At 47.9% G+C, this 10,897-nt stretch overlaps 1 protein-coding gene across 2 annotated transcripts in view; it reads left to right on the top strand.

The window, feature by feature from the left end:
- Positions 1-867: 867 nt before the first annotated feature.
- Positions 868-10,897, top strand: part of AFAP1L1 (actin filament associated protein 1 like 1) — a 66,535-nt gene continuing 56,505 nt past the window's right edge. The window contains exon 1 of one of the 2 annotated variants that reach the window (XM_050794000.1): positions 868-1,023. In XM_050794000.1, the coding sequence (XP_050649957.1) occupies positions 999-1,023 (25 nt within the window). In that variant the 5' untranslated portion in view covers positions 868-998. Of the gene's footprint in view, positions 1,024-1,312; positions 1,460-10,897 lie in introns of those variants that run through there. The other variant, XM_050794001.1, reaches the window with a different exon arrangement.

The following is a 10,897-nucleotide window of genomic DNA, read 5'->3' as shown; positions in this document are numbered from 1 at the left end:
ATTTGCAGGGCATGGTGGTGGGCCCCTGTAATCCCAGCTTCTCAGGAGGCTGAGGCAGGAGAATTGCTTGAACCTGGGAGGTGGAGGTTGCAGTGAACCGAGATCGCGCCACTGCACTCCAGCCTCAGCAACAAAGCAAGACTTTTCAAGAAAAAAAAAGAAGAAGAAAAGAAAAGAAAGAAAATATTCCCAGTCCAGGAAAATACAGGCTGGTCTTTCCCAGGCCTTTTCTTGACTCCATACCTTTGTGGTGGGTGTTCCTCATTCCAGAATGTTCTAAGTAGGGAACGGTGGCCAGCTCAAAGCTGAAAACCATGGCCTGGCCCATGGTGGGAGGAGCGGTATCTAGGATAACAATTGGTCCTGGACTTTATGAAGGGTCTTAAAGTCAGACATTTGATATTGTCTATAAATGAACGAGACCTATTTTCACAAGATATACCAATAAGGTGAAGAAGTTGACATTCTTCATACAGCTTTAAACTTAGATCCCATTATTGTTCCACACTGGTCATAGCAATATTTTCTACAATCTTGCGAAAAGTACACTTACATTGCACTGTATTTTGTATGCTAAAAGTATTCATTTCCACATTTTTTATCACTGTTTTGCATGTTTTCACGTGTTATTCATTTTTCTATTCTTTTTCTGAATTCTCCCAGATCCTCGTATGTTTTCACGTTTTAGTACACAAGGAACATCAAAAGTTGAAAGTGTCCCAATCCCTTGCCCACCTTTCAGCAAGTCTCTCTTTCTCCCTTTCCCAGCTGCTTTTCTTTCTGAAGATCTTTGTTACTATTTAACTCCTCTTTCGCAACACCACTGACATTGCACCCGCATCGCCGCGGGCCCACTGTCTGGCTTAGAAGGTGCTCCAGAAAGACCCGCGGCGAATGGAGAAGACAAGCCCAAAGCCTGGAAATGGGTGGCGGCTGCAGGGAAGGGGGTTTTGATTCCATAGGATAAAAAAGGACTCCAACGGTCTCCGCATTCAGGAATGGAGCGGGCTGAGGGGTGCGGTGGTAAGACCCCATCATTAGCGGAGTGCAAGCAAAGCCGCACACCTCCTGGGTTCGGGCTGGGGCGGGCCGCGCGGGCGCGGGAACGAACGCGTGCGGACTGGGAAAAGCGGGTCCTCCAAGCCCGAGCGAGAGCGCCGCGGAGGGCGAGCTGGCGGCAGGGCGCGGCGCGGGCGTGTGCGGCACCACGGGACAGCGGCCGGCGGCCCAGGGGGCGAGGCGTGCTCGGGTCTATTCCGGGAGCGGCGCTGAGGGGCGGGCGCGGGCGGGGCGGGGGCGGCCGGCGAGCATCCTGTCTGGGGGAGGGGACCGCGGAGAGCGCCGGCCGCTGGGCGGGCCTGAGAGCTCAGCGCGCCCGCCGCCACCAGCCGCGCCGAAGCCCCCGCGCCCTGCAGCCCGCTCCCCGGGGACCAGGCCGGCGCCATGGACCGAGGCCGGGGTAAGAGGGGCCGTGACGCCCGCACTTGTTGCTGCGCCGGGCGAGTAAGGGAGACCGGGCGATCTGAAGCCGGAGAGGAGGAGGGAGAGAGGCGGGCGGTGGGGCGGGGGCTGAGGAACGCTCGGAGGGAACTGGGAGACGCGGCGCTGGTGCACAGGTGCCTCCTGCTGCCGGGACAACCCGGTGCGTGTCAATGCCTGTGTCCTGGGGCCAATTCGCTTCTCGCGTGTGAAATCAGAGTTTTCGTAGGCTAAGGATTTGTAACTTCATAAAAGATCCCCCTCTAGATGCCGGAGGACAGCGAGCTCCTCTGACCCCATTCCACTCTAAAGGGGAAAACAAGGTTTCCAGGTTCAACTCCCTAAACACCCGCCGTGGGCAGTCCCTGGGGAGAAGCCCCAGGGGACCGAAGTTTGCAGCTGCCTAGGGCATTGGGAGAAGGAGGAGCGCCGGGAGCAGGCGCGCCTGTGCATGTGTGCGCGAGGGAGGGAGGAGGCGGGGGTGGTTCTATCCCGGACCAGCTGTGTCCTCTGCCCAGGCCCTCCTCTCTGGACCAGCGACAAAGTTGGACTAGATGATCTCCAAGGCACCTTGCTGACTCTTTTCCAGTGTATTTGGTAGACGTTTCACAGAAATGGAGGGGACTTACTGGAATTGAGATTGATGTGAGCCGAGAGGGCAGCACTGGTAGGGGGCTAGCGCACATCTTTTTCTTTTTGTTTTGTGTTGTTTGAGACTGAGTTTCGCTCTTGTTGCCCAGGCTGGAGTGAAGTGGCGCGATCTCGGCTTACTGCAGCCTCCGCCTCCCGGGTTCGAGCGATTCTCCTACCTCAGCCTCCCGAGTAGCTGGGATTACAGGCATGCGCCACCACAGTCGGCCAATTTTTGTATTTTTAGTAGAGAGCGGGTTTCACCATGTTGGCCAGGCTGGTCTCGGACTCCTGACCTCAGGTGATCCGCCGGCCTCGGCCTCTCAGAGTGCAGGGATTACGGGCGTGAGCCACCGCGGCCGGCAGCGCACATTTTAAGTAAAGGTCTAGACATGGCCTTTGGCAATGGCCAAATTGGCATGTGTGTGTCTGTAAAGAAGTGGCCTGCGGACACGTAAACAATGTCAAAGACTGGGAATCAGAACCCCAGGGTTTCAGTCTGCACCTCTGGAATCCAAAGAGATCACAGGTATGAAGGCACTAGATAAACTAGTGAGTGCTGTGCCAACAGGCGAAGCGTTGTTGTTGTTATTAATAATGGAAAATTCCTTCCCCTCCCCACGATAATCCCACACCTCTCCCCCATCTGCCTGTTTGCTGTGCTGACCCCCAAGGGAGAAAAAAAAGGAAGGAACAGGGGCATGGGAGCAATTAGGAGGCACTGGGGCAGGGATGCGCCGGGAGCAGGTGTGGGGTAACCTCCCTTACTCTTACACGGGAAGTCAGGCTTGGCGAGCTCAGAGGGCCAGAGGGGACTCCTGGCTTCCAGTTCAACTTCACCTGCCCCTCCCCAACACAAAATACTGCACTAACCTTCTCCTTCAGGGACTGGGAGGGGCAGGCAGGAAAGAGAGGGGGCTTCTGTATTTGGTTCTTTAGCAACTGAGGCCTAGATTTGTAAAGCAGTTCTCACCTGTTAACTGATTTCTAGGCAAGTGTGCAGAGTGTACATCAGGGAGGAAAAACAAGAGAGGGCACCTCTCACACCCCTCAGTCCTGCTGTTCCCACCTCCCACATCATAGGTCTAAAGCAAATACCACCATCCCTCCTCCCCTTCACACTCCTACCCGCCCCCCACCTCCCCCACCTCTCCACCACTCCCCTCCCCACCAGTTTTTAAATAGCACCCTGTCTGATCTCCAGTACAAAAATCCATACCTAGGCCTACCCAGGCTTGTGGAAAGTGCACTGTGTCATCCTAAGACATAGTGACAATAGTTCACTTCACTTTAAACGCTTGGTAACCAACACCTCCATGTCAGAAGGCTGCCTCCAGAGCACTCTTCCTAGGAAGTCAGACTTCCCGGGAATCCCTTGGTGCTGAGAGCCTAGGAGGGCTCTGACCGGCTCTCTTCCTGCAGGCTTTTCTAGCCTACTATCTTCCTTCACACCTCTTGTCACAACTTTATGACGTAGTTATCGTCGTAGTTAGTGTCGGCCTCCCTACCCGGAAGTAAGCTTCAGGAAGGCAAGGAGTGGATCTATTATGATCAATCTGCTGACACCGCGCACTGAGGAGCTCCAGCAGTGGTTTAATTAGTAAACTACAACACACTTTATAGTGCAGCTCAAACTGATTACTTGTACAGCAATACTTAGTAGTATTCTCTTTTTAAAAATCAACATTGCTGTACAAGTAATCAATTGGAGAACGGTAGTAAGTATACTCAGATCAGTTCTTGGTGACCTACAAAGGCCATCTCAAGTAAAGTGGTCTTGTGGCTGGGCACACAAGATCAGTTTAACTGACTAGATCCTCAGTTCTCTACTCTGATAAATAATTGCAAACACAACTGTGTTATGAATCGGAATGCAAAATCTGCATGCATTTTTAAGATAAAATGTGACTTCAACAAGTATTCCAGGCTGGGCGCGGTGGCTCACACCTGTAATCCCAACACTTTGGGAGGCCAAGGTGGGCGGATCACTTGAGGTCAGAAGTTCGAAACCAGCCTGCCCAACATGGTGAAACCCAACGTCTACTAAAAATACAAAAATTAGCCGGAAGTGGTGGCGGGCGCCTGTAATCCCAGCTACTCGGAAGGCTGAGACAGGAGAATCGCTTGAACCTGGGAGATGGAGGTTGCAGTGAGCCAAGATCGAGCCATTGCACTCCAGCCTGGGCAACAGAGAGATTCTGTCTCAAAAAAAAAAAAAAAAGTATTCTAGCAGACCTTTCTTGTACCCCTGTTCCCAGACAGGTGTGCACTCTCTTCTGTCATCAGGGAAGGCTTAAGAAGCACAGGTCTCATTTCAGCCTCCTGCCTACCATGTGTCATGCCCAGCTGACTGGGACTGTCATGCCCAGCTGACTGGGGAGGAAACCACGCATCAGTATTCACGATAATAACTGAAATCATCAAACTCTTGACATGTGCCAGGCACTGTCCTCAGCTTCTTATGTGGCTCCTCTCAGAACAACCCATAGGATGGGGCCTATGAGCTGGGACTATCATGAACCATACCTCAGAGGAAAGCAGGCTCGACTTGGGTATTAGCCAGCGAGGGCTGCAATAACAGAATACACAGACTGGGTGGCTGCAACAACAGAAATTAATTTTCTCACAGTTCTGGATGGTGGAAATCTAAGATCAAGGTGCAGTCAGGGTTAGTGTCAGGTGGGACCTCTCTTCCTGGCTTGTAGGGACACTTTTTGCCTTGTCCTTTCATGGCTTCTCTGTGCATCCAGAGAAAGAGCTCTCGTGTCTCTTCTTCTTCTTATAAGGACACCAGTCCTATTGGATTAGAGCTCCTCCTTACCACCTCGTTTAACCTTAATTACCTCCATAAAGACCCTGTCTCCAAATACAGTCACACTTGGGGTTAGGGCTTCAACATATGCGTTTGGGAGGGACACAATTCAGTCCATAACAACAAGCTTAGGTCACTGACATTAATTTGCTCAATTATTCATTCCCCATGTGAGACACAGAGCTGGGGTTCAAACCCAGCTGTCTCCATATCAAAGTCCTGATCTTAAGCTTGCTGCTGACTGCCTCCTTGGTGGCAGGTGACCTGCCCAAGCCTTAGAGCAGAACCTAGATGCAAATCTTCCTGCTTCAGGCCCCAGATATCTCCATGGCACTTAAGCTGCACTATTCAGATATTTCATAGCAATTGCTGCTAATATACTGAGCATAAAAAGCTCAGCATCAAAGTCAAGTGACTTGAGAATGGAAACAAACTTGGAAGGTAGAATTTCTCTTCTAACAGGATATGTGTCTTCCCATGGGGGGAGAAAAGGATTCATATAACACAGTAACAGATATAAAAACCACTTAAATAATAATGGCAATCCTTCCAGAGGGTTTCCTGATTCACAAATACTATACAAAGAGAATCAACCATCAGGCAAAGCCAATGTCTATGGACACCACCTTCTACAGGACAAGTTAATTAACTCTCTGTCCCTATCATCTCCCACATCATACATGTAAAGCAAATAATGCCACCCACAGATGAGGATAAATTATGGATACTGATAACACCTATTTCTTGGATTTGTTATAAATAACCTACAAATAATACCTAGCATAGGGGATCCACTCAATAAATCCTGGCTATTGTAATAATTGCAATTTTTTTTTACCACACTCGTCATTAATAAGACTGCTTTATAGAACTTCACTTTCTTCTTCCATAAGCTACTCCAACTCTCATGTTGCTTTTTGAGTCCCTGCTCTGTTTTAAGTACTGAATTAGACAGCTTTGTATACAACTCAAAGACAGGGAACAGGTTATAATCTTGTTTGTATCACGGTGATCCCTTATGGTACTTGTCTCTTGGAAATCCACTTATGACCTTTAATAACTGGACCACTGTCCAAACGACATTTCTGAGAGACCGAAATGTTCATTTTCTGTTATATATTCTCTCTATTCAAGCCTACTGACTGTGGCTATGTCATCACAGTTTCGCTTTTGCGAACTTTTCATTCTTCTTGAACCATCATCTCTTTAAGGCTATGGTCTGAATTTTTTCCGATTTTTTTAAATTTGCCTTCTTAATGTCCAGCATTATGTCTGATCTCCCAGGCTCATGTGGAGTGATTGATTTTCCCCAAGGTTCCTTTCCTTTCCCCTTCACAACTGGTTCTTTTCAACTACTGCAGTTCAACTACTCCTTCCTTTCCTGGCCAGACTTCTCAAATAAATGGTCAGCAACTCCTCCCGCACACTCCTTTCACCTCCTGGGGCCTCGTTTCCAATCACACCCTCCACTGAGAGCCCTCTCTGAAGGATCACAAATGGCTTCCACTTCCATTGGACCAAGACAGGAGTTTCTTTTGCTGCATTCTGTGTTCTTGGGGAGATCATGTTGTCTACTGGGCAACTCAAGAAATGATCTGATGTTCTTCTTTTCATGGAATGACATTTTCATTGCTCAACAGATGATCTAAGAATCCATTCTGTCTGTGTCTTGCCTCTGTTAAACCAGCTTTTGAGATCCAAATTAGGAAGGCCATGTCTTCCCTACAGTGACCAAGCAGCCTGTAGCTAATCCATGAGCTCCCCCTGCAGTGACTCGAGACCCTACTTCCGTCCCCAAGGCTGTGAATTTCCATGCAGACATACCTCTTCCCTGACATCCAAGTTCATTTCCTACTCCTTCTATGGTAAGGGTCTTTTGAAAGGAACCCTTATCCATATTCGAATCATCTTTTTGATCCAAACATATTTCATGAGGTCATCCTTTGTCAGTGTTGGGACTCAGTGGAACTGAGTGGTTCGGAGAATGGACAAACTTGGATTTGAGTTTTGACTGCAACTTTTTGTATGACCTTGGGCAAGTCACTTTCTCTGACCCTTCAGTGTCTTCATTTGGAATGTTATGGGAAAAGTAATACATGTAGTCTAGCACTCAGAATTTAACCACACTCTGCAATGGGTGTAAGTAGTCATACGGGGCCATATGACTTAACTCTGTTCCCTGTGGAGGCTTCTCCTGGTCACTGGGCACTGCTTCCATTTCTTTGTCTCCTGCAGAAGCTGTTTGGCTTCTCCACTTTTGTCAAAGTTTTGCCAGCCTCTCCCTCAAATATCAGTTTCAAACTCCCATTTTCACATGAGTGAGCATCCTGCCAAGTAAGTTCCTCCCTCCCACCCTCTGCCAAGAACATATCGTTACTCCATTCTCATCTTTGGTCCAGAAAAACAATCCTGGTTTTAGATACCATCACCTTCTCATACCCTTCTTAATCTTCAAGAAAACCTCAGAACCAAACAAAAAAGTGAACCCATCTGTGTGCAACACCCCCCACCAAACCCCAGCATTTTCCTCCTTCCTTTCCTGGCCAAACTTCTCAAACAAATGGTCAGCAACTCCTCCCGCACACTCCTTTCACCTCGTGCAGCCTCATTTCCAATCACACCCTCCACTGAGAGCCCTCTCTGAAGGATCACAAATGGCTTCCACTTCCATTGGACCAAAGTCTAGCCTTGCACCTCCATCGAATCCCATCTCCTGGCCTCTAGCTCTGTTGAGCCTCTCCTCCTTTCTGATGTATTCTCCTAATTTGCAGAGATGGGAAAATCACGGATTTGGGGGTCGAATAAGTCTAGGTTAAATGACCACTGCCTCATCCCTCCAGGAAGCCTTTTCTGCCTTCTCCCTGCCCCATCCCACTGTTATAGGTGCTCGTAGCCTCTGGGTCTCTCCCACACTAAGACAAGTTACCCAACCAAGTTGTTTCCTCAGTCTGTAAAGCGAGAAGAATGAAACCCATAGTTGGGAGACTGAAATGCAGTCATATTTGCCCAGCTCCCAGTGCCTGGCCCATAGTAGGTGCTTATTAATTGTTATTTCCCATCTTCTCCCACTTGCTCTATCTTCCCTGTTGCTCTGTCTCTTATCTTCTTGCTCTGTCTTCTTTAATGGCTCTTGCCCCTCTCTCCCCTGATCTCCTGACCACCTCAGCCCTCTCGCTATACTCACTCCTGTGAAGAAGCAAACCCCTTTACGTGAGTAACTCTCAGATGTCCATCACCAGCCACAATTTGGCCTCCAGTCCCTCATGAACTCCTGCCTATAGTACATTTCCATTCCAAGATCAACTCCGCCTTTGGGTGACCCAGTTTTGAACTCATCTTATTCACCACCAAATCAGATGACCCTTCCTGTTTCTCTTTTTATGCTAACAACTCAACCACATGAGAAGTTATTGAAGGAAATGGGGGTGTTTGTGAATAAGACTAAAGTTGAAGGGGAGACATGGAATCAGTTCTCAAATTCGTTGTCCTGTAGAAGAGGTAATAGAAAGTTTCTCCAGAAGGAAATTAAACAGAGGCCAGTTTGGACTCAATCTAAGAGAAGCATACGAATGAAAAGAACTGTTCAATGGTAGAATACAAGTTGCCTAGGGACATAATGAGTCAAAGTTTGAGTGGCCACTGATCAGGGAAGCCACAGAATGGCTTAATATGTAGCTTAAGGACTACTCTCACGTAAAATTCAAGAAGCTTTCACAGCTTGAGCCTTTTGCACACTGCAGAGAACAGGACTTCTAGAAGTGTATGTTTCAACCTAAAGCATTCTTTTTTTATTTAAATGTACAGTATATTATAGCTTTTAATAGGACTTATGAATCATCTATGCTTAAGGATGGAATTTGGGGAGACCGCCTGATGCAATTAAGGACAGTTATTTACAGCTATTGGTCTGATTATGCTTAAACCCTTCAGTGGTTTCTCACTGTTTGTAAAACATCAGCTACTGTCCTTGTGGTGCCTCAGGCCTGCCCTGTCTACTCTCCACCCACTTTGCCAGCTCGCTTTGGACCCCGCCTACCTCTTGCCCTGGGCTCTTCTCACACTGGCCCTGCTCCTTGCAGCTTTGAATATTTTGTGCCTTCACCTGGTTCACCCTTCCTCTTCCTTAGCTCACTGCTCAAATATGACTTCCTCAGGGCAATGTTTCCTAATCTCCCAAGGTACATGCCTGTTTTAGATGTTCAGAGCACCCTGCACTTCTCATGAATTGACATTTTCACAATCACAGTTCACTGTGGGCTTGAATTAGCTGTTCATATGAGCTCTGTTGGGGCAGGGCTCTTCTCTCCTTGCTCTCTGCCCTTCCCCCAGGACCTAGTGTATTGCTTGATGCATAGTAGGTGCTCAGTAAATGTCTGTTGAGATGATGAATAAGTGAAAGTGAGAGTACAAAACTCACGGAGTAGAAGTTGGATATGGCCACTTTAGTAGAAGTTGGATATGGCCACTTTCAACTCCAGGATTCTCCACGTCAATGATTCTCACTTTAGGGACAGAAATGTAGACTTCATCATTATCCATCATTTCCTTTGCCTTCATCCTTTATACAATCAAATCCCAAATCCTGTTGACTATTATTGGGAAATATATCTTGGATGGCTTCTGTATCCTGTTGCCTCGGATAGGAGCTTCCTGTTTCTGCTCTTGCCTTCTCCAGCCTGCCTTAAGGACCACTCCCTATTTATCTAAAGCAGTGGTTCTCAAAACCAGCTGGGCTCAGAATCACCCCCGTGGAGCCTACTGAAAATACACCCACAAAGATTTGATCAGTGGGTCAGAGGTTTGGGAATCTGCTTTTTTTTTCTTTTTTTGCAAATCCCCCAGGTGATTCTGATGTTCACACAGGGTGATAATTACTGTTTTCATGCACTGCTTTTATCTTGACCCTTGACCTTGCTCAAACACCTGCTTCTAGTTCTGTCTTTCACACTTTTCAAATGAATGGGTCCCTAGGGTCTGGGTCTGTTACCCGAAGCAACCTCTGAAAGCATGAAATGTCTCATTTTATCTTTAAAAAGCCATACAAATTTTTTATTAGCATCCATAATATATCTGACCCCTTCTGTCACCTTCTCAAAATATCTTTGTACAAAATGGACCTTCAGAGATGCATTGTGTTTATCTTGGCTTCTCCTTCCCCTCCCCTCCCCTGCCCTCCACCATGGTCTCCCAGGTGATATGAACTCCAGCCTCCAATACATATCCCAGCACAGAGTGCCAGAATGGAAATGGTTCTGGACATGGAAGCAGAACACCTACATCTAAGCCCTGGCTCAGCCACTCACTTCCATGTTATAAGAAAATACATTTTTATAAAGTGTTTAACTTTTAGAAGCACTTTGACATTCACCAGTTATCTTCATTTCAGCTTAGCTTGATGTGCTTTGTGCAGAGGCTGGGCAACCCCTGCCCATGTGATCATACACGCTGTCATTTAGCAGCCGTTCACGGTGTGGTGGGGGGCGGGGGTTGCTATGGGCAAGAAGGAACCTGTGTAATGGGGGACTCATCAGACAGAGAATTGACCCACTAAAGTCTATGTTTCTGGAGACCCTTCCAGTCCTGAGTTTCTCTTCTGTGGCATCTCTTGACCCTGGTGATGGCGCTGTGAACTAGACAGCAGAGACATTCTCCCCATTGGACAGATGCAATAACTAAGGTTCAAACAGATGGCTCTGCTCTTCCCCCTTCCTGAAAGATGCAGCTTAATGTCATCTCCCTGCCACATCCATCTCTAGATCTCCCCTGACTTTGGGTTACCACCACCCACCTCAGACTGGGCTTTTAGAAGTTTTCACCACACTCGTTGAAATATCTGTTTTATGTGTGTATGAGTCCTGAGGACTAGGACTATCTTCTGTGTCATATTCCCAGTGTCTAACACACAGCAAATGCTTAATAGTTACAGTCGAGTGTACTTATTGCTGAAAGCCCACCATGACTCAATAGATACTGTCA

Source organism: Macaca thibetana, chromosome 6, assembly GCF_024542745.1.
Source record: "Macaca thibetana thibetana isolate TM-01 chromosome 6, ASM2454274v1, whole genome shotgun sequence".
Classification (NCBI taxonomy): Eukaryota; Metazoa; Chordata; class Mammalia; order Primates; family Cercopithecidae; genus Macaca; species Macaca thibetana.
Note: the sequence above shows the minus strand (reverse complement) of the source record. Positions and strands in the feature narration are given on the sequence as shown.